Raw genomic sequence first — 25,105 nt, 5'->3', positions numbered from 1 at the left:
CTTTCCTTGCTCATTGAACTCTTTCGTAGACAAAAATCTTTTCAATTTCAAAACCTATATTCTTATAGTAAATGACACAGCATGAGGAAAACATACCCCAACCATGGGCATTATGGGTGAAAAGGAAATTGGTTTAAAAAAGACTGAAATTAATCAGAGTTCCTCAGGTATTTGCTGACAAGAATCTTAAAGGAAGAAAGTTTACAAGAAGAGGAAAAATGAAAGGAAGGAATTCCACAGCTTTGCACTTTGAGAAAAGGAGGAGGTATAATAATGGTCAATCATCATATGGCCAGTTTCAACTCAACCACTGTGGGAACTTACAGCCATCTGTATGCCACAGGTATGAGCCTGGTGAAAGGGATACAAAGACAACTCACAAAAGTCCTGTCATCATGCCATGACATCACAGATCAGGGAAATTGCTATGGGTCTCAGGTCTCTGAGGTTATGCATCTACTGGTCTCACAGGTATTATGGTGATCGAATAGGATACTATATATCCTTATGGTATATAAACCATATCTTCAGGGTGAAGTGGTGATTTAACCACCTACTATGCACAAGCCCTTGTCAGATGCCTGTGGGACTCTCTCTTTGGTTGAGAAAAAGGTGATTATCATTTTCACGACAAGTACTTGAGCACTTCACAACAGTACACTCGAAACCAAAATAAACAGCTACAACAGACAATGACTTTCAGGTGACAATAGTTCCAAGATTTTCCTGCATGGGATTCAAGTAGCCCCTGGAAATTTAAGCTATCTAACTGAAGATGGTGTTAGCAGTGGCTTGGAAGTTTAGTTAGGCATTTTAGTTATGGCTTTCACAGACTGGTAGGCGCTTTTTGCTGATTAACAGTTATTTGAGTTAATCCATCTCCTTTTAATGTTCCACTCTCATTCACATTCAGTAGATCATGCAGTGAATGATCTCAGACAGCAAGTTCTATCAGTTTTTAAGCCAAGGTAGAAATAACTAAGTCTATTATACAGTATCAGTAAACATACCAAGTAGAATTAAAAGGTAAAGATCCACAAAAGAAGGTGCCCTTGTCAAAGCACAGTGAAAACATGCTTGCAGAGTCAAACAATTACATAAGCTAGAGGGAAAATATTGGTTCATTTAAAAAAATCAATTGCAATCAGCTGATTCTTTAATCTTTTACTGAAAAAGAAATGTATGCAATAAAAAATAGAACATGATCAAGAGCAAAAACACAATTGATTGTTTTTACACAACCTTTGAAAGGTCAAAAGGTCATTATAATAAAAATGGAGAGAAAGCCACAGTTGAAATCTACAGTGTGAAAAATGATGTTTATAAAAGTTTCAAATCACCTTGCAAACACGGTATCATACAGGAGGATCATGTGTTGCAGCAAGGTAGACTTGCATGAGATAGTTCCACTGCTTTTTAAAAGTTCACCAAGCAGCAGGTAATTAGAACATATTACATGGGTTTCAAGTTGCATCAGTCATCATGCAACGTAAAAACAAGAGGGCTAAAGAAGAAATATGACAGCCAAACATACAATGTAATAGATCATAATGCAGCAGGAAACTCCAAATCACTGCATGAAAATGTATCATGCTGCATGATGATGAAATGTACTATGTGGCATCCTAGCTGGCAGCAGAATGATATATCATGCAGCATTATGAATTATAAGGAGCACAATAGTCTAATATGCAGTGTAATGGCTCATTATGCAGCACACTGATTCATGATGCAACATGACAGTCTTTCACAGATCATAAATACTTGAGCATGGAATGTGATCATCTTACATGTAGCATCAAGGCATAACTTGAAAAATATGTTGGTACAACATGCAGCAAGATATTCCAATATAAATCATAAAATATCTAAGACCAAAATTCAGCTTGGTAGTCCAACAAAAAATGGCAGTTCTATAGGTGCTACGGTCCACCATAAAACATAACAGTTGGACATACATGCATCACAATAATCCAGCATGTGATATAATGGGCCAACACATCCCATAATGTTCTAGTCTGCATCAAGGTAAAATAATGGTTCAATTCAGTACATAACAGTACAATCACCCCATGTGCAACATAATGGTTTAACATGCTGAATTGGTATGCAGATTGATGATCTAACTTGCAATGTACTCCAATCTGCGGCATGGTTGCCCACGTACATCATAGTGGTCTACCATGAAGTATAACGAAAAGGCATGCAGGTTCAATATGCATTATAATGACTGAACATAATACATGAAAGAACATGCAACTTATCAATTAGTCAACCAGGATAATGGTTCAAAAGACAGTATGATGGCTTGACATGCGTTGAAATGTTTAAGCATGACGGTTAATGGTCTAGCACACACAATGCTAATTCACTATTTAGCAAAAGGAGCTAATATTCAGTTTAATCCTCCACCCTAAGTAACCAAGGTTACAGAGGCTTACTATCATTCCTTAGTAAAAGTCTTTATCCACATGCCTGACCAAAGAGTCTTCAACATGAGTGAGGCTTGCATATAACTTAATAGACCATAAACGTAGAAATCTCTTTGTATGCCAAACGAATGGGTAATTACCAATAAGTAGCATCAATATCCTAATACAATCCATTTAGTTCACCTACAGTATAAAAGACATCCATGAAACATGATGGTGCTACATGCAGCATGATGGTTTAAATCACACATGATGGATTATCTCACACCACAACAGACCAACATACTATATAAAGGTTTGACATGTACTGATGAAAGATCAGCATTAAACATGATAGGCCAACAAGCAATATAACACACCAACATATTACATTATGGTTGGTCTAACATGAAGCATCTGGTCAAACAAGCAGGATGAGATATTTAAAAGCATAATTAAAACCTTACACACACAAAAAAATAAATGATGCACCATGAGGACTTAAGAAGTGTGAGAGCCTAGGATATCATGTGATGGATCATGATGCAGCAGGAAATCCGAATCAAGGCATAACATGCTGCATGATGATGAAATATCTTATGTGCCAACCCAACACGCAGCAGAATGATCTATCATGCAGGATTATAATCCATATGGAGCACAATGGTCTAATATGCAGCACAATAACTCACTCCGTGGCACACTGTTTCATGATACAACACAACATTCTAATACATAATACTCTAGCATGGAATGTAATCATCTAACATGCAGTATGACAGCATAACTTGAAAAAATATTGGTACAATATGCAGCAAGATATTCCAAAAATGTAGCATGCACTAGTTTGACATAAAACATTTGAGAACAAAATTCACCATGGCAGTCCAACAAAAAATGGCAGCTCACCATAAATGCTACAGTCCATCATAAAATAAAATAGCTGGATATACATCACATTAATCAAGCATGTGACACAGTAGTCCATCATAATCCATGACATTCTAATTTGCATCAAGGTAGGCCCAATACAAACCATAAAAGTACAATCACCCAATGTGCAACATAATGGTTCAACATGCTGAACTGACAGGCAAGCTGATGATTAAACTTGCAGTGTGATGGTTCAGCATGAAGTATAATGCAGAGGCGTGCAGATTTAATATGCATTATGATGACTGAACATAATATATGAAAGAATATGCAGCATACTGATTAATCATTCAGGATAATGGTTCAACAAGCAGCATGATGGCTTGACATATATCAAAATGTTTCAGCATGTAGGAAAATGGTCTGGTAGACATTCACCATATGTATCAAGTCCTTCATCCTAGGTAAACTTGGTGGCACAGCCTTACTATCATTCCTGTAGCAAAAGTCTTTGTCCAGGTGCCTGACCAAAGAGTCTCCAACATGAATAAGGCTAGATTGTACTGTAACAAACCATGGGTGTAGAAATCTCTCCCTGCACCATACAAATGGGTAATTACTAAATAAGTAGCATCAAAATCCTAATGCTAACTATTAGGTTCACCTACAGTGCAAGACTTACATGCAAAATGATGGTACTACATGCAGCATGATGGCTTAAATTAGGTATGATGGTAGTCCTATGAGCACCACAACAGACTAAAATAATGCATTATAGGCTAACAAGCAGTTTAACACACCAACATATTAAATGATGGATGATCTAATATGCAGCATCAGAAATTTAAAAGCATCATTAAAACCATACAGGGACAGAAACAAACGAAGCATCAGGGTCAAGTCGAAGTGAGGTACACTGGAATACCATTACCTGCAGTAGGAGCCTTCTTCCTCAAGTGAATTTCCTCCCCCTCTGTTCTTGGAATTGCAGAAGTCTCTGCATCTCCTGTGACAGATGTGGGTAGTCCTTGGGATTCGCTGTCTCCGTCTACCTCTGAAACTATGTTTCTAAATTGGTCGTTGATGCTTGGATCCTCCCCCTCAGCTTGGTAATCTTTGGGGGAGTCAGTGCCAGCTATGAAACAAAAAATGCATGCAAAACATGGAACCAAAAAAAATGAGTGCAGTCTGTGCATGTCATGTACCAATGATGGTAATTCTATTAAAGTAAAAAACTGTTAGCCTAAACTTTTAAGAATTACATTAGTGCATAAAAAATTCAAAATACCTATGCAGTTGTATGTAGTCCAATTATTATATGTAATCTTTTTTAAACTGACAATAAATTTATGCAAAAACACTCATGATTGGTGGGAACTTCACCATAATTGAAGAGGACAAAATTCTAATTAATTTACTTTGCATCACCAGTTGCTTCAGAATTTATGATTCCCCTGAAGAACTGCTTTTGAGATGTATCCTGAACTTCATGAGATGATGAACATAAAAAAGTTGTACAAATGATGAACATCAGAATATGTAGCAGTGTTACTAAAATTTTCTTGATACAATAATGAACTTGCAGACATTCAAGTTGAATGGATGAGCAGGTAATAAAGCAAAGATCAACAGCAGTATTACAGGATAAGGAAAGTAATAAATGGTGCCCTCACAAAAGTAATTAAATAACAGGATTTATGCATATCTTCCTCAAGCTCTTATTTTCTTAATCCATTATTTCTAATGTCTTCTACAATGTGAAGTTCATAAAGGTACATTTTCTGTTTTCTACCATAATTTTTGTATTCGCTGAAATAACTTGGACTCACAGCAACTGCATATTTCATTAGGTAATATTTTCTGAAATATTACAATTTGAAACAAAATATTTTCTGAGTTGCTTTCTCAACCTATATATGTTTCAACTACCTTAAAGAAATCCCTTTATATTCAGGACATACTTTGAAAAAAAAATGGATAAGGGAAAGAGTTAAACGTGACAACGATGCTTTTCAGTCTCCCTACTGTTTGTAATTCTATTTTCATTTCCCTATAATTATGCCACTGCAACTATCATATATCTGTTTATCATTATCATTATTTTCATTATGTATACTTCCATGAGATACTTGCAAGTGACAATAAACCAATTATGTGGCACACCTGAAAACAGAAATTCATACCAACTTGGCACAAAGAAAATGATCCTGACACTTGAAAACACAGCCATTTAAGTGGCTTATGAGTAAGAGGTTAAGAGAGTTTATGACTCATAAGAACCTTCTTCAGCTCATTAATATTTATCTATCATACTTATCACCTAAGGTATTAATGATTGGAAAGTCTAGTCCCCATTCTGGAGGAGCATTCGCATAGTTTTGTGTTTTAGTCTGATCAGTTATACAAGTAAGCTCTTATTTTTCTAAGCTGTACCTCAGACACTAAGAGAAAGAAATCAGAGTAATATGCTTTTTCAAAATCATTCATTAGTTTACATACTTTGATCACATCCGAATGACCCATCTTTCCTTCAGTGTTGTGAGGCAAAGTTTGTTTAATAATCTCTCCTCAGACAGTATTTCCCTTCATTTAGAATCTAGTCATGAGGCTCTTCTGTCTTCTTTATAGCCTCTGACTGTCACTATTAGTGAGAGTAGACAAGGATTGCACAGCATATTCCATGAGGGGATAAATCAGGCTCATATAAAGCACCACGATAATATCCCTATCCTTATATATAAATGGTCTATTTATTCTCCATAAATGGAAGTTGCTTTTCCCACAACCTTAACTGCATGAAGGGACAGCTTCAGTTTGAATGGTAACGTACACATCTTATTCTTTTGCTTCTTTAGTTTTGTCCAGTATTGGTCCCCTTGCTCTTCAGGTACTATCCATCTATATCTATGCTACATTTCTTTGGGAATTCCCCCTTGGGGAGGGTGAAGTGGCAACAACAGGAAAATATCTGGATTGCCATGTTCACACAGACCTCCCCAGCATGCCCCATCCCTCTCCAGCCTTTCTAAATCCTCTCTGCAATATATTTTCACACTTGTTTTCCTAGGAATACAGCTTTATTAAAAAAAGTCTTGTAAGGCCACAGTAGGACCTGTCCTTGCTGAGCAAACAAGTGTTACAAGTCACATCAAAGTCGTGCATGCAGTGAGTGGCCAAGAGCAGTCCTGGCCCAACCTGCTCCCTTACCAGATCTCCCTTCACAGGCTAGCATACTCTACACTCCCTATAAATGTATTTAATCACACCAGTAAAGGAACAGTTTTTAGGAAAGAATATTCACTGAACCAAAATCCAAGATTTCAAAACTAATTATGTCCTCCAGGTTGAACCTCACTCAACATCTTTGGTGGCGACGGTGGGATAATATACTCATGCAACACTTGCAGAGTTATCTTTTTCTTGCTTTAATTTTGTTCAATATTTTTGCAATAAATCCAATATCACTATTGTTCACCAAAAATATGATAAAATCATTATCAGTAAAAAATGAGAGAGAATTTCTTATGACTGACAGTTCACACTCACAAGTAAGTTACAACTGTCAAATTAATGGAATTTTCACTAAATCTAGCAAATATAATTGTCCCTTTAAAAAAATTTTTGGTTGATCTTAGGGGATTTAAATTATTTCTAGGACTAGTGACACAAGCTGCCCTCTTCACACTGTAAAATCTCCACTGACACCCTAACCACATATGCCTGCATGCTTGCTATCTATCTATCTACATCTCTGACACCTGTTCGCCCTGGGAACTCCAATGAAGATGGTGGCCACGGCAGAAAAGTTTCTGTTTATCCATGTCCCAATATGCCTCCCTTGGATACACCATTCCACACATCCTTCCTTCATTTCTCTCCCTCTAATTCTCTTCCACTCTACATCCCCATTACAGTTGGTCTTACTCTCACACCAACCCATTTTAATCAAACTATCTCACACTCTCCTTGTAGGCTCCGAGTATTGCATTCTTAAAACAAGCCCAAACCACCTCAAAGTATTACATTTCACCCACTCCAACACTCCACTATTCATTCCCCTTGCATTCCCAGCAATATCAGATTTCTCATACACCCCCTCATTACTTTCTTCATTCTTTCTAGTCATACCATATGCTCCTTTCAAATAACTTATTTCCACAGCCAGGATTCTTGATCACTGTGACTCATCCCATGTCCATGTTTTAGCTGCATAGATCAGAGTTGGGAGAACTATGCTGTCCCTTAATCCTTTCTTCACTTCCATACATATAGTCTTTCTCTTCTCATACCTATAACACAATTCAGTAAACTTTCTTCTCTCACTCTACAGGGCTTTGCAAAATCTATACTTTCACTCTGTATCCTTTCAAAAACCATTACTGTTTCTACTGGTATATGCTTCTGTCAGCTTTTGTGTTGTTTCAACCATTACACTTACATATCATATTCACATTCAACACTGACTGTGTAATTAAGTCCACTGTGTATGAATCTGTCTCTTATAAATGTCTTGGATGAGTGATAAAAGTGGGTCTAGCGGTGGGTAGGCCAAGAATCACGAGCATATTCCTATCTCTTTCATTCTATACTACCAGATCAAACTTAAATACAATTTGTGTACTTTATTTCTTGTTTAAGTATCTTGATCAATAGTGTACTTGTACTGTACATTTCTTGACATTCTGTTCACATTTTTGTGTGAACATTAGTTGATCAACCTCTTCTGGGAACCAGAATGCATTGCAACCTACATTAAAAATTCTTTAGTTGTTGTAATTCAGGGGAAAGCATTATCAAATAAAAATCACTGATGTAAAATGCATGCAGACATAAGCCTTTTTTTTACTAGAAATACCCTTCTTCTTTCTTCTGAAAGATGGCTCAATCATACATTTGGTCATTATGTCTTGTATGTTGTACACACTTCTCACAATATAAATCTTTGACAGTTATTTGGTCCTGTGGCACCACTTAACCTTTGGAGACCACGTAAAAGACCAACTGGGACTGGTTCCAGGCAATCTGGTACAAATATTCTTCTTTATACCACCAAACCAGGTGATAAGAAAATATTTAGCAGAATTGCCTCCTCTCTGTCTCATAAAAGAATTTTCTCTACCTTTCCCCCTAAAGCTACACCTAAATTCCAGCTCATAAAATGCCTCTTAGTGTCCTTCTGTTACTGCTGACCCCTAACATAAATCTATAAGTGGGGAGGTTCTAACTCAGCACACAATATTCAAAGGCTGGAGACACTCTAAATGAAATTCTCCAATAAGGACTGATATTCTTTTCAATCTTTGACTTAGGTGGAAGTACGAGTCTAAAATAAAACACATGGGACTGCTAAACAGTCTGTCTTCATCCATAAGCAAAAGCATTTGGAAAGAAATCCCTGTAAGTAGGAAGAAGATTACTTAGCATAAACAAAATGACATCCAACTCATCTAGTTATGGCACAGATACTTTCTCTTTAAACCATCCTATGATTATAAAAGTCAAATACTTTTTACTATCCTTGATTAGCATATTAGACAGCAAGACAACATCAAGTGCATTTACAAATTCAATCAAAACATTCATAAATCAGACGACCTTTTAAAACTCGATGTACTTTTTAATTCTGAATCATCTTCCCCATGGATACAGTTCCAGTCAAGATATCTTTCAACAACTCCTTACTCTCCTAGCTTTATACAGTGGTAGCTTCAGCAAAAGTACTTCCAGCAGAAATATCACCACATCCTTTGTGAAAGCAGAGGCTAACAACAATTCATCCAGATTGTCATCATCAGCCCCAAGCATTGCAGTTTTCATGAAGGATATAGTAACATCATAATGGAATGAAATCTTTACCAAAAAGGTATGCTAAAACTTTCTAGTGTCAGTGGCTTTCCATAACAGAGCTCTCCTGGCAGAATATCATCCAAAAGTTCTTAAAGCCTTTAGCCTATACTCCACACCTGATCAACGAGCAAATCCTTCTCTGGCAAGTCCTTGAATGAAAACACATATCTGTAATCCTTCCTATACAGGACATATTTTTCTTTGGTTTGCCACTTCTATGTGGAATCTAAATTTTATCATATCAAATCTAGGACTTTTAGAAGTTCACCAGTGAGGTTGCTATGGTAACTGCAAGTTGCCATGGAGCCATGATACATTCACCCATGGAGAAAAAGGTAATATTTTCCTTTCTATGGTAACCACATCTCATTTTCTATCACTCAAGTTTTATAACACATCTACAGCTCATAATGTAAATATCGTTCAACAGTTATGGTAGATCAACAGATTATGTATGATGTTTTGAAATATAACATACACCTGCCAAATGAGTAAATTAGTGACAGTGGCCTTGAGACTGTGTGTAGGATGTTTAAAGACATTACAGCATTTCCTTGTTGTTCACAGAAACATGGTATTATTAGGGTTAAGTTTCAGGACATTCAAGACATCCAGGACCAATTCATTTAAGTTCTTAATTCACTTGAAAGAACATGAACTTTTTCCACTTATCATAATCCTTATAGATTACAGTGGTGTTCTGATTATGTGACACAAGCACCTCAGAAACATAGCTATTTATAACTGCATTGGCAGGGAAGGGGGCATCATGGTAAAAAACTCATGGGTTTCATTACAGAAGTGCACATATGAATTATGCAAACTCTACGGTACAGTATTCCTTTCTTTGATTTACATTGGGGATGTGTTCCCTGAAAACAGTGTGCAATTCAAATTTGTGTAAATCAAATCTATTACTATAATGTAAAATGGGAAGGGGGTTGTTACACATAGTGAGTATTTTTGAGTCTTCACTGGAAGATAACCACATCTGTGATGGCTGAGCAGACACAAGACACAACAGTCCATCCCACCCATTATGCTGTTACTGATGGTAAGCTGGAATTACAATTCTGTACAATAAGAATTCTTATATTACTAGCATTCTATTTCTGTATCATAATAAGGGAACAAAAAACTGAATCAATTACAAAGGCTGACAGCTAAACAAACACTTAACTGTTTGTATCATTTGTTCATGAACAAAAGTTTGAAAAAACAATCTACACATCATTAAAAAAGGTAACAATATTCCAGTGCCTATCAAAATCATAAATCCAGTCCCAAAGATATTACTTCGCCAGTGTGGAAGGTCTAAGCACAAGAAATTGGGCAAAAATAATTCAGAAGAGATGTCAGAAGTCAGAAAAGTGTTAGAGCAGTGGATGGAACATGCTATGCAATGAAATTGCAAATGCTGACAACATACAAGTTTAAAAAGTTGTATCACAGCAAAGGCCAAGATGAGGGGCCCCATGAAAGGTGAACTTCATGTCCATTCTGCATAAACAGGTAATGCATGAATTAACAATCTTATAGATTCTGCTCATCTTAATTAGAAAACATTCAACATATAACTGAGAGAATGAAGTGGTAAACTGCATCTTTTCATTAATTGTTTCTGCATGACTGTCTTTAGAAGGGTCTTTCCTGAAGCATTAATTAATAATCTTCTACGTAAATGGTTAAACATAACAGAAAATATTTACCATGAGAGTAAAAGTAATCATTTTACTGCTTCATACTCTTATAAATATGCCTCATCAGGGGGTAAATGTAGGCTTTATTATAAAGGAGCAGTTCTGTTCTTTAGGCAAGGAATATTCTGGTAAATCAGGAAATACATCATCAGGAAATACATCATGTACTAACTGAAATATTTGGGGGGTCTGGCCACTTGTAGGACACATTTCAGTATCAAGTCGGCCTGTCTTCTGACAAAATTTATTCCCTTTCCCAACATGTTTCAGACAACATTTCAAGGGGACTGTTAAAAAATCAACTTCAGTAATCATGGGGTCCCTTTCTCACAGTCATATTTTAAGCTAATCATCCTATTTGTTTTAAGACCCTTCCCAGCCTCTAAAAAAACTTTTACACCAAATGCCATGTATCAGCAAAGATGTACCAATTACATTCATGCTTCCTCTGAAAGGCATTGAAAGAGATTTGAGAAAAAGACCAGGGAAGGCAGAAAAAGTCATAAATGTGAATGAAGACATTCACAAAAGTTTTTAGCCATCAAGGAAAAATATCATTGTACAGGACATTCAAATTTAGCATTTATGACAACATGGAACAGTTCTACTACATCTGAAAATCTCACCAAGCAGTACAACATGAAAATATATTTCATAGCTGACAAGCAGCATGATGGGCCATCATGCAATATGACAGCCCAACATAAACATGACAGATATGGATAAAGCATGAAATCCTAACATGTAGCCTGACAGTTCATGATGCAGCACTGCAGTCCAAATCTCTGCATGATGATATGATGCAAAGTATGGCAGCACATCTGGCAGAAGAATGATCTAGTATACAGCATCATAGTCCATCATGCAGTACAATGGTCTAATATGCAGAATAATGATCCAGCATACTGCATCATAGTCCATCACGAAGCACAATGGTCTAATATGTAGCATAATGATACAACAGCACATCAGACAGAAGAATGATCCAGCATAAAGCATCATAGTCCATTATGCAGTCCAATGGTCTAATATGCAGCATAATGACCCAGCATACAGCATCATAGTCCATCAAGCAGTATGATGGTCTACTATGCATCATAATGATCCAACATGCAGCATGATGACTAACAATGCAGTATGATGTTCAAACACAGATCATAACACTCGAGCATGATGCTTTATCGTCTTTCATGTACTATAACAATATAACTTGTGAGATGATGGTCCAATATGGGATAAGATTTTCCAATATGTAATACAATCTTCAAAAATACAGCAACTGGAGCCCAAATTTATCATGGTTAACCAGCATAAAACATAATAGTTGAGCATAAAGCACACACCACTCCACCATCCAACAAGGCAGTTGGACATACACCAAAATGATAACACAAGTAGCATAATGATTCAACATACCCCAAAATGGTCTCACATGCATCACAACCCAACATAGAGAATACGGGTGAAGTATGTATCATGACAGCACAACCACTTGATGTGCATCACAATGGTTCAAAATGCTTGACTGACAGACAACACGATGATCTAGCATCCAACAAGGTGATCCAACGTCCAGAATGGTAGTCCAACATGCAGCACAGTGGCCCAACATGCAGCATGATATGAATAAATGCAGTATGCAGGGTAAAAGTCGAATATACAATATGACAGGCAAAGATACAAATTGATCTAACATGCAACATACTCATTCATCATAAAGAATAACAGTTCATCATGTACAGTTAGTGTCATGCTGCATGATACTAATCCAATATGCATAATAATATTCTCATATTAAGTTTAAATGTTAAACAAAGAAGCATGTGGCACTGGAGCCCTAAACAAAACAATCAGCTCACTCATAGCATAACAAACAGACTTACATGCAACATGATTATCCTACATATAGCATTATGGCCCAGTATATGGCATGATGGACTTTGTCAAAGCATGACATACCAACATCCTACATGATAATTCATCATTCAGAAAGAAAGATCAGTATGATGATCCCATAACCATCACAACAAACCAAACTGAAGCATAACAGGCTAACGAGCAGTATGATGGACCAACATCCAGAACGATGGTCGGCTTAACATGCAGCTAACAGTACAGCATGCATCCATATACAAGCAACAATAAGATCACATCAAAAAACAACCAGAAAAGAATCTAAGTGCAGTAAATTGGACTACCACTACCTGCAGTAGGAACCTCCCTTGACTGAATTTTCTCCACCTCTGTCAGGTTCCCAACTGTTCTCTTTGGGACTTCAGAACCATCTGCATCTCCTATGACAGGGGTGGGCAGTCCTTGGGATTTGCTGACTCTGTCTACCTCTGAAACTATGTCTCCAGACTGGATGTCGATGTTAGGATCCTGCCCCTCAGCTTGGTAATCTTCAGGGGAATCAGTGCCAGCTACGAAACAAAAGATGCATGCAATACATAGAACATAAAATGTGTGTGCAATCTATGCATGCTAAGCATGGTGATCTTTAACTTTAATTAGAGGGAAAAAAGTAAGCCTTAACTTTTGGGAAGTCATCTAGTGCATTAAACATTCAAAACACTAATGCAGTTGCATGTAAACCATTTATTACAAATCAACATTTTAGAAAGAAACAATTAATTCATGCAAAAACATTACAATATTTAGGAAACATTTCAACATAGGTAAAGAGGACAAAATTGCAATTATTTACTTTTCATCACAAACAGTTGAAGATTTTAGTAATCTGATAAGCAATTCTGAATGAGATTTATTTAAGGTTTCAGTATACAAGCAATGACATAAGATACTATTTCTTAAACCTTTCAAACTTTGTCTGGTCACAAAAGTAGAGGTTTTGTTGTAAAGGACTAAGCAATGTAAAAGACACATATCTAAAGCAAGTATTTTAAACATTTTCTAATTATTCATACTTAGATGCAACACCAAATGGTTCTGGTGTTTGGTATCTAAAACATAACTTTGAAGACACTGATTATATGGGGCCATGCTGGCATATGACATTCCTAACACAATACTTTACTTTGATCCCTTACACAGCTTTGGCTACTGTTACTGTTTTTAAGATCCTCAGGCCAAAACTGGTTATGACACTTTCAGTCTCTTCACTTTCCTATTTTATCATCTTTTCCCTGCATTTCTGTCACTGTTGTTCTAACTACACCATTTTTTTGTCAAATGAATATCAATGGCAAAGTGAATGGATTATGGCACACCTTGAAAAAACAGTTTGTGCCAACTTGGCATACTGGATACTGACATAACTAGAAAAAATACATCACTTTGGCTTACCTATAGGAGTGAGTAAGAGGTTTCAGGAGTCAGCTACTCATATGGGCAATCTCTTTTCGTTTTCATTGTCCTTTATATATCAAACTCTTTGAAAATATCAATACTGGGACTATCTTATACCCATTCTGGAACAGCATTCCAAGAATTTGTCATTCTGATATCAAAGACCTTTCTTTTTTCATCCAGTAATGCTTGTTTACCAATGGCATCTTAGCTGCATTTCTTTCTTGTATATCCTATCCACTGACTGTTCTACATCTTCTTATCTCATTCTTGTATCTCCCCTGACGATGTAATCATTATAAAAAAGTGATCTTGGAATCTTATTGTGTTTCATTTTCCTTGTTATCAGTAATATTATAATTGTCATGTCCTAGTGCTACCTCGCGTGCGCTCGTGGAGGGTGGGGATGCTATTTTATGTGTGGCAGGGTGACGAAGGAAATGAATGAAGGCAGCAAGTTTGAATATGTACATGTCTATATATGTATATGTCTGTATATGTATAAATATATGATGAAAGTATAGGTATGCATGTATGCGTGTGTGGGCGTTTATGTATATACATGTGTATGTGTGTGGGTTGGGCCATTTTTCATGTTTCCTTGCGCGACCTTGATAATGCGGGAGAAGGCGATTAAGTATAATAAATATACAAATATATATAGATATATATATGCTCTTAAGAGTAGAAGCTAAATTAGCTTCTGAAAATATGTGAGAGAGAGAGAGAGAGAGAGAGAGAGAGAGAGAGAGAGAGAGAGAGAGAGAGAGAGAGAGAGAGAGAGAGAGAGAGAGAGAGAGAGAGAGAGAGAGAGAGTGAGTGAGTGACAAGGACTGAAATTGAAAAATGAGAGAAAGAAAAATTTTAAGAAGAATTACTTTTGAATGAAACTGGTCGAGAAGCACGTTTCTACATACCTAAATTAGCTGTTGTAAAGAATATTACCTTCATAACATGAAAAGAATTTTCACTTTTTGAAGGCAGTCTTAGATATATAATTCGTTATTATGGAGAGTCCATGAAAGATTAGTGGTTAATTTAATAACAGTCCACAAAAGATTAGTGGTTAATTCAATAACAAGTATACTAACATTATTGAAATAATAGACTATTCATACATAAAAGACAAGGGGAGTTCCACAAAGAAAAATCTGAGAGAAAATTGGTTTTGGAGCTGGATATCTCCTTAAAGTCATTCTGCAGAGGAGTTAGTACACATAAGCCGACAACAAATGAACATATGGAGTATGTGGGCAGCAAGGAGCAGGACAGTATGTTCCTATATAAGTTTATATTTGGCTCAGAAAGGAGTCCCTAATCATGAAAACTGTTTGTAGCAATCTGCTATTCCAGTGTCAATTTGTCCTATAAACAGGGTCAGGGTCGAACCCCCCACTCTCTCTCTCTCTCTCTCTCTCTCTCTCTCTCTCTCTCTACCTACACTCAAGACTCCCTCAAAGATATCAGAATATCAACCAAACCTGATCTGGACGATTTGCTACAAAGCACCTAATTGACTAACTCAAAAATGAATGTGGGCCTTTCTTGTATGATACCACAATATCAAGTCATGTAAAGGAAAAACCTAACCTCAGCATAAAGCATCCAAAATTCTTCAGCCCACATTCACCAAAAATTAAAGGCAAGACTATCCTGAGCTAATATCAAAAAATACTATTATAGTGCCTTGCAAATCTGGGGCACTAAAACCTTACTTGTATATAAAGATGTTGCATGCTTTTTTCAAATGGATGCAAAGTCTCAAGGTTATACTAAGATTATGGGTGAAACGTCGACAGGTTTGATCATCAAATACTTGAGGATGATGTGTAGTTTTTTACTGTTCTGGGTTAAACATTACGAAAAAAGTTTGTGCTATCAGTATCAAGTTGCCATGTATCTTTTCACATCAAATACACAAACATGCTAAACATTTAGCTGTAATCTTTTCCTAGACAAGAATTAAACAACACTAATATGTTTGCCAGATGCCATAATCATTAACTACAGTACTTCTTGTATTACAGATTCAAAGTAAGTACAGGGAAATGTGAGTCTTGGAACACTGATCTTTCATGCTCGGAAGCAACTTCTTAAATGATAGCACAGGAAGAGGCTCATGTTAAGATAAGAATAATAATCAAAAAGACTTATCACAAATAAATTGAAAAACACTTCTGGTCTTTCAACACTGCAAATCTACTTCAAAGGAATATCCATTGCTTCCCAATAATTTGATAAATTCCCATATTTGTATTTGGACATAATGTCAGCCTCTTTCCTGTTGATGAAATGGAAGTGAACAGTGGAGAGCACTAGGTGATAATATCCTTAAATGCAGATGAGAGGTTTTTGTTATAATTGGGATATTATCATATTATTCCCAATATCATATTATTCCTAAAGTGAGTAAAGCTTCCTTGCCTTTACCTTCCATACTTGCTGGCTGACTCCTGTTAGGAAAAAACTGATATGAACCGGTGAAAAGTTATTTCTTCATGACAGGAAGCCAGTATGTAAAATTCATTTTCTCACTCATTGGCCTCCCCTACAGGAAGGAGCAACTTTTCACAGGTTCATAAGATGTTTTTTATTATTTGTATCCCTCTGTCTTACACCGTGGTATCAGTGCTATGAACACTATGGCCAATGAGTAAATAATTCTTGATCTGGTTTACTTGAATTATACATAACAAATTGACAGCTCAATATGGCATTACCATTCAGATACCTCACACTGATTATAATGGACACCACCTGAAACAGCAAAGAATGAATATAACGAATGACATTAAGCATTATCATAAATGTTTTATGAAACTGGCTCCAATCTTGGGCAAGACTTCTCAATAAAGTCAGACCTTGAATGAATAAAAAGGACATAAGAGAGACAAACAGAAAACAATGGTTCAAGATATAATGAGAAAGTGGAATGCTTACCCTTCTACCTGACAGATCATAATTGTTGTGGGAAAAATTAAAGAAGGTAAAGAGCTCCAATACTTGCAATTAGAGAAAGCAGCAGACATCACAATGGCCCACCATTGAGTTGCCTATGAAGACATGATAATCATACAGTACAGTGACTTTCTAAGTACTGTGTAGCCTGGCATGTAGTGAAGGCACACAGGAAGCAAGCTCCCATGAACAGAAAAAAATGTAGAAAATATATAAGGAGCATCAGAAAAAAATAGTTAATCAAACTTTTAAGTCTGACTGGGAGAATAAACAAATGAACTGCCTCATATTCATCTCTATCAAGTACATAACAGGAGCTAGAATGACCCTAGGTGTGAAAGTAGTGCTTCATACCACATGCACTCATTACTTGCATAACTGGAGTAACTGTTAAAAATAAAAGAACCTTTGGAATCTGAACAGAAACTTCCAAATTTTAGAGATAGACTTTGCTATACTTGTAAAGTGGGGTTTTCATAAGGCATAAACATACTAAGTATGTTTCATGAGTTGAGGGGGTGACTCAATCAGCCATCAAAAGATAGGATAGTTGTGAGGAGTATCAGATGGAAGTGTAAGAAAAAACTGTACTGCATCTTTATATGAAAGACTGGTTCAGTATTCGATGAAGACTCTATACCATTAAAATGAAGATAATATCTCTCGTGTCATCTGCATCATCAGAAAAATTAAGCATTAGTAATGCTTTCAATCACAATGATAGAGGAGTGAGCAAAATGGGAGTCTATGTCTGTATTACTTACGCTGTGGGGTCATATCTATGTGATATAAATTTCCTTTATAGTCTCCAGCTATGTTCTGGATGATGCAAGTTTATATTTGAATTTTGTCCTCCATTTTGAATAACATTTCACTTACCTGGATTAAATGTGGTAAATGAGAATGTCTCATTGATGTCACTCTCACCAAACTCATTCTTTGCAGACACCTTTACATAGTATGTGGCACCAGGATCCAGCTGGGTAAAGGTGTGGCTCTTGGAATGGTAGATGGAGGAGGATGTTGTCCCAGGAACGGTGAAATTGACCCATTGATCCTCCATGTCACTTTCCTAGGATCATAGGTAGAGAGGGAAATAGAATCCATGCACAGTTTGAATAACATCATTTGTTGTGAGGCTGTGTAGTTGCATAGTCGCATTCAGGCTCATAGGTAACTTTATAAATTTCTCTTATTACTTCTTTATCCAAACAATCAATCATTCTCTCCTTGCAGTAGATTTTTATTCTTCTACTGACCCTATTCTTATTCTTCCTCTAACTTAATACATTCTCTTTAATCATCATTTCTACATTCATTATCTCCACACGTATATTTCAAGGTGTAGACATGCCCTAAGTCATTACATGTATTCTTCCTCCAGTTTTGCAAATGCTACAGACTCATCTGTCATCAGTTTATCCCACATAAGACATGTTCTCTTTGGTTAATATGCTCTTCAGTTAGTTTTGTTACTGAGTAGGCCAAATTTGACTTATTTCAGGGTTTTCAGTTACGGCACAGCCATTTTCACATTCTGAATATATTTCACAGAGTAACAGGAATATCAATCTAACTCAGATGAAGACTACCGTCTGAAACTTGTTCACGAAACTAATTATCAACCAATACAAAACACAATATATCTGAAAAAATTAACATTTATTTGTACAAAAATATGACAAACTTATTATATTACAAGCTTTTCAGTGTTTTCCATTTCAGTGACAGTGAAAATACTATACAAAAGAATGTGAAATGAAATGTTACTGGTAAGACATGAACCTGAACCAGTGCCCAAGGCATGTAAATATTCTAGGCAAAAAGTATTGCCATGAGCTCCAATCAGAAACCATAAGAATCATAATCTTATCAGTCTCTACATATACAACTATTCCGGGGTGTCGTATCAGAGGTGTGTCGTAGAAGGCAACTAAAAGGGGAGGGAGCAGGGGGCTGGATATCCTTCCCTCTTGTTTTTTTTTAATTTTCCAAAAGAAAAGTAGAGAAGGGGGCCAAGTGAGGATATTTCCTCAAAGGCTCTGTCCTCTGTTCTAAGCGCTACCTCGCTAATGTGGGAAATGGCAAATAGTATGAAAAAAAATATATAAAACTATATCTTAGTATCTGTAAACAAAAATATAATGCAGAAAACTCAAATTTGTCATCTGCAAATCTGCAAATATTAGAGCTATCTCAACATTATAGCATAGCTCAATTTTCAGCAAGTATTTCAATTTGTTGCTTTGTAAGATTACATAGTGCTCAGACTTACATTTCTGTAGGCAATGCTATAGGTGAGGATAGGGGCATAGCTCACCACATCCCACACCAAAGTGTAGCTTGTATTCTTATCACCTTGGGTGGAACTGAAGTACCTGCCAGAAATACTAGTATCAAGAACACAGACAATCACTGCAGAGAGTCAGAAAGCAGAAACATTAGTTTTAGCTGTCATAATTCTTACTGTGAAATGTAGATGGGAGAGTCACTGGTAGAGATATAGGGGTTACTATCTGATGTTTTCAAAGGGGACCACTTTAGGATGGGAGTTATAAACAGTGCCATGAGTTATGGATGCCTCTTCAGGAAGTTTAAGATTGCTAAACAAGGAAGACACTGGTAAGGGTCAGGTTTTTCATAAATGGGTAATATGGATCACTGCCAAATCAAAGATCAAGAGTGGGGTTCTAGGAGTCATTGTAAACGATTTGGGGGGTTACCACTCCTAATGGTCAAGTGTTATCCTTGGGAAAGTGGTGTTATCACCAAAGGTTGAAGGAGGATAACCCACAGGGGTGAAAATGATATCATTACTAATAGCCATGAAATTCACTGTCAGAGGTCCTGGGTTACTACATAGGTTCAGAGTTAACACTGTTTGGTGTTAAGGGGGTTTCTCAAGGGTTTGATATCAAGGGGATCATTACATGAAATTAAATTTGGTAGGAGTCAAAGGGATTATTGCAAGGGATTATTAATTCCAAAGATTAGCAAAATCATCACTGCCTAGGGTTAAAGGGGTCATTCCACAGTCAATGGAGTCATTTAGGTCTTTATTGACAATGGTTAAGGGAATCATTCCAGTTAAGTTTGCAATGCCAACATACAAGCGGTCATACTACTTGGGTAACTGCAACCATGAGTTAAGGGAATCACTGTAGCGAGCTAAGGTTGCTACCATGGGGAATGGTCTGTTCAGTTGGATGTTCAGTTTCTGGGTTAGAGTCATGTGGGTAACGACACAACACTTTTATGGTTAAGATGGCTGTAACACTGCTCATTCTTTTTTTCTCTTTTTATTTGCTTTATCTAAATGTAGTCTTAAGTATCAGAGGCTCAAGTTAATTGAGTTGTTATTAGCTTATGAATAAGGTTTACAGGTTTCTGTGAGAAATGTCAAAGGACTCACACTGTACTGAGTGATGAGATGAAGTGCTAAACATCACTTTTAGGATGAAGTAATGGAAGATTTTATCATGAAGGCTAACAATAAATGTAAATCCACGACAACAAACTAAAATCTCACCTTCTATGGTCACCATACCATGTGCTATTTACCATACATGAAAAAAGTCCCATTCACCCAAATTGTTTAGTAACAGCACTAACTCATCATCTACAGTAGATGGAATATAGATGGAATAATGATCTACAGCTTCTAATTATAAAATATTGAAAGCATTGTATCAAACATCCATTTTTTTATATACTCTTAAAGTTATGAAAACTTAAATGCTGACCAGGTAAAATAGTTTAATGGCATTGTGTCATACTGGAAGAGTGTGTGGAACACTTTAAAAGCTCATTTTTATTACTCTGATGATGAAACTAAGAATACCTGTCTTATCCTGAGTCACCAGTCACACTGCCTGCATAGGACAGAAACCAAGGCCACTCCTAGCAGCCATATAAATGTCATAATTTAGTTGAACACTTATCAAGTGGCCCATGAACATAAGTGCTACTATTACAGCCCCTGGTGCTCTCTGGGAAGTTAGCTGTGTACACCTCCTGGTGTTGAAGGATTAACAGCCCTGAAGGGAATGGTCCCCACTCATATATAACATCTAAACTGGAACAATATCTAACCATATCTTTTCACAATACAAAATGAAATACTAAGACGAGGATACAAATCCTGTCTAAAGAGGACAAATGGATGTCTTAGAAGAGGAAAATATGCAAAATGCAGCATTAATAAAGCTCATTCTATCTCTCTTAAACTATCATGTCAACCTCAGTGTTATTATGGGTGACTAAATTTTATGTCTTTCACCCCACTGGAAACCACATGGACCTTAGCAAAACTCTGGCTCCAACACTTCTCCTACCTCACAGGCTTGGGTCGCCCTGACAGATGGACGACAGCTGAAGAGTTACCCATGTAATTGCTGGCATTGCATGTGTAGTAACCAAAGTCATCCAGCTGCACCCTCTCAAACTGTAGTGAATACCTGAAATATCCAACAAGATAAATGCTTGCACTAAGGGATAAGGTGAGTATTTTCAATGTGAAACTAGTCAAATGATTGCTAAAGGGTCACAAGGGTAATAGAGTGATGAGGCAAGTACCGATAATATGTGAATATATTAGTACTGCAACATATGACAAATTAAGCACTTTATAATATAGTAAAGGGTGACTGCAACAAATGAATACAGAAGTGCATTTAATAGGAGACAAGGTGGCTATTTGTTTAATGATAATTTGAATGCTTGTAATATGCTTTAGGCAAATGAAAAGACAAGTTCTTGCACTTGGTAACTAGAAGAGTGCTTGTAGGAAGTGAAAGTGTGAGGGAATATAATAGGTTATATATCATAGAGTGATATATAGTAAGGGTGAGTGTGATCAATTACACCCAATATTTTGCCAACAATAAACTGATAATCCACTCTCTCTTTTTCTTGACAATTTACATATTGCATAATTCAGGTTTATGTGAATTACAGCAGCCAAATATTAGACATAACAACAAAACTAAAGAAAATTCCAACTCTTTTAGCACTCAAATGAAAATGGTAAAATAAGCTGAAAGTAATCTTTACATAAACTGGCTTAAACTACTTATACTTTTCACCCATACTATCTCTGATTCACAACCTCAAAACTGGTTTTATTGGTAATTATCATATAACCTAAGGACCCCTTCAAAAACTCTGGGGTTCTGCAGCTCCAAATCTGCACTGAACCCAGTCGCTGAGATGGGATGGACTTCTCTGAAGTGAGTTCTCTAACTAACACTGGACAATGACACAGCCTTGCCAAAGATGACTCCTCACTTGCACTGTAATCTTCACCAAGTGGAGTCTGGTAACTCCTCAAAACTATGGTAAACAAAACAAACCCAATTTCTGCATTTTTGGAGAAAGAAGTTATCTCTAAGATCATTTTGTAGGAAATGCCTATAGATACTAAGCAAAATACAGAAAGAGCTCTTTGATTTTAAATTTGCCTCATTTACTCAAACTAATAGATTTTAAATTTGCCTCATCTACTCAAACTATCAGATTTTAAATTTGCCTCATTTACTCAAACTAATACATTTTCAAAGGGTCTTTGTAACGTTGTACTTCAAAATTTTGTCTATTTCAGTTTCCCATATCTAAAATCAAGAAAAAACTGACGGCTCCTTTCTGATGAATTGATCACAAAATATAGCCTTATTTTGTCTTATATACTGTAATACATGTTGGAGATCTAGTACTCAGTATCTGGAATAAGTTTCGAGCTCCTTGGAACCCCATACTCACGAGAATTTTGAAAGATCCTACGACATTTGTATTCCACTGAGGATATGTGTATCATCTTCAGTTAACAAGCACTCCTTGTCAGAAGACCATCCTACTAAGTAAAACTTTTTCAAGACCAGATTTCTGCCCTCTACAGGTTTCACCTCATCATCTTAGAATAACAATGTATTTTTAGGATGAAAACACAGTTCAAAACTTTGAAAAGCTCAGTTCATTTCTATGCCATCACCAGTTTTTTCTCTCAATGGTCTTGCTAAATGCAGGATTGCAACATTACCTTTAGCTTTCTTTTACATATATTCTTATCATTACAATCTATGTCACTTATACTACTCACATCACACATGATGAGAATCTTTATATTTCTATACTAATTTCTTAACTTGGAAGGCATTTTCTTCAAGCAGTTTACAGTCATTACTATTCCTTATAGCACCAGGAATAAACAAAGAAAAGGCCATATTTGCTCACATCCATTCTCCAGCTGTAATGAGTACTGCACCAAAACCACAGACCCTTATTCACAACCAAGCCCATGGAACAAAGTTCAGTTCTCTGAACATGTTGAACACTGTATACCACACCACTACACTCCATCCCATGCATGCCTTTCATCCTCTCGCATTTTTAGGTGACCCCGAGTAGTTAAAATCTTTTTCACTCTATCCTTTCACCTCCAATTTGGTACTGTTTTTATTTTGGGTAGGATGACTTGCCCCATCAAAATGTTTGGAATAAGTGATATCCACTACAGAAATGGTATGTGATGTGTATCTAAGTATGTATAAGTATAAATGAATGGATAACACAGGAATGTTTACTGAATGGATAACACATGAATGCAACTATGTAGATATGTATCTATGAGTACAATCTTTTCCATGTAAGTTGCAACTCATAACAAGAAGTTGCATATTGTTTTCATAAATGCTTTAGGATAGAATTCATCCTCCATCTCACTGATAACAACAATCTGTTAATTGATGTATAAGTTTTACACCCTGAGCTACACTATCAAAATAAGTAAGGAATAATTATTTCTGACTTCTGCACTGTCAATATTGTTTAAGTTACCGTATAATTGTGATAAATGAATGAGAATAATGATACAATAGAATTAGAATATCAATTATAAAGATCTGTAAGTCAATTTGTCACAAATTTGCTTACATCATTATGATTAATCATAAATAAAAGGCAACTGTTCTCACCGCTTGTTGGTATCAATACCCTTAATGAGTCTAAGGGGATCTACAGGGATGTCACCCACACGGTACCACTTGACTTGGGCCTGCGGCTCTGCATCAACAAAGCAGGCAAGTGTGGCATCAAAGTTTACCCCAGTGTACACTTCCTTTTTTTCCTCCCGAACTTTAGGAGGATCTGTCCATAAAAAATAGTTTTGCATGAGTTATTTTACCCTCAAATAGCATAAAGTGATCTATCAGTTCTATAAAACTAATTCAGCACACAGGATCCATGAGCTGTGCCAATGATTAAGGCACAGAACTAACTCACAAAAGCAAAAATAGCTAAAATTCCACTCTTTATGCATGGGTTATGGGTTAGCAATGAAGCTACATCAATCCACAGTTCACACCTGAGATTCAGAGTATTTTTCTTGAATTAGAGCAATACGTATCATAAAAAATGCAGTGCATTTACACGCAATAAAACTTATCAAAACCTTTTAAAAAATTCCTACAGTCTATAATTTCATTTGGGCACCTCTACGGCTCCAAATACACAAGATTCAGAAACTAATGATCAAGTCTTATTCACTGTTTACCATGTCAGTATAGATAATAAAATAGGTTTACATTTATCTCAAAGAATCAAGACCTATTCATGTATTTGTCAAAGACTATTTCATTTATCAATACTTACAGTTCAAAATGAATAAAACTATGGTAACGGGGAGGGTGCTCAGGCAATAAATGAAAAATAATGGGACTACAAACATAAGACGATGACAGAACAAATAGGAACACCAGAGAAAGCATTTCTACATGACCTACAAGGTGAGAGTGGTTGTAGCAGTCACAATGACAAGACCAGGGAAGGCAATCACAAAAAACCTAAAAGGTAAGGGTGTTTGTGGTAGGAACATTAACATAAAGGGGACAGTCTTTTTACAGGACTAAGAGGGCAATGGTGTAAAGCTAATGGTAATGGCAATGCAAAGGTACTTATACATGGTCTGTAGTAACAACAAGACTAGCTATGTGCAATATGTGATCTGGAAAGAGA

At 36.4% G+C, this 25,105-nt stretch overlaps 1 protein-coding gene across 8 annotated transcripts in view; it reads right to left on the bottom strand.

Moving 5' to 3' along the window:
* Positions 1-25,105, bottom strand: part of LOC139765486 (protein amalgam-like) — a 164,810-nt gene that overhangs the window by 16,754 nt on the left and 122,951 nt on the right. For 3 of the 8 annotated variants that reach the window (XM_071692915.1, XM_071692925.1, XM_071692945.1), the window contains 6 exons: positions 24,067-24,238; positions 21,433-21,555; positions 19,374-19,476; positions 17,978-18,170; positions 13,036-13,254; positions 4,216-4,419 (listed from right to left, as the gene is read on the bottom strand). In XM_071692915.1, the coding sequence (XP_071549016.1) occupies positions 4,216-4,419; positions 13,036-13,254; positions 17,978-18,170; positions 19,374-19,476; positions 21,433-21,555; positions 24,067-24,238 (1,014 nt within the window). The remainder of the gene's footprint in view (positions 1-4,215; positions 4,420-13,035; positions 13,255-17,977; positions 18,171-19,373; positions 19,477-21,432; positions 21,556-24,066; positions 24,239-25,105) is intronic. The other 5 variants (XM_071692936.1, XM_071692955.1, XM_071692964.1 and 2 more) reach the window with 5 other exon arrangements.

The sequence above is a fragment of the Panulirus ornatus genome, chromosome 4 (assembly GCF_036320965.1).
Source record: "Panulirus ornatus isolate Po-2019 chromosome 4, ASM3632096v1, whole genome shotgun sequence".
Lineage (NCBI taxonomy): Eukaryota > Metazoa > Arthropoda > Malacostraca > Decapoda > Palinuridae > Panulirus > Panulirus ornatus.
This window is presented reverse-complemented; position numbering and strand designations above follow the sequence as displayed.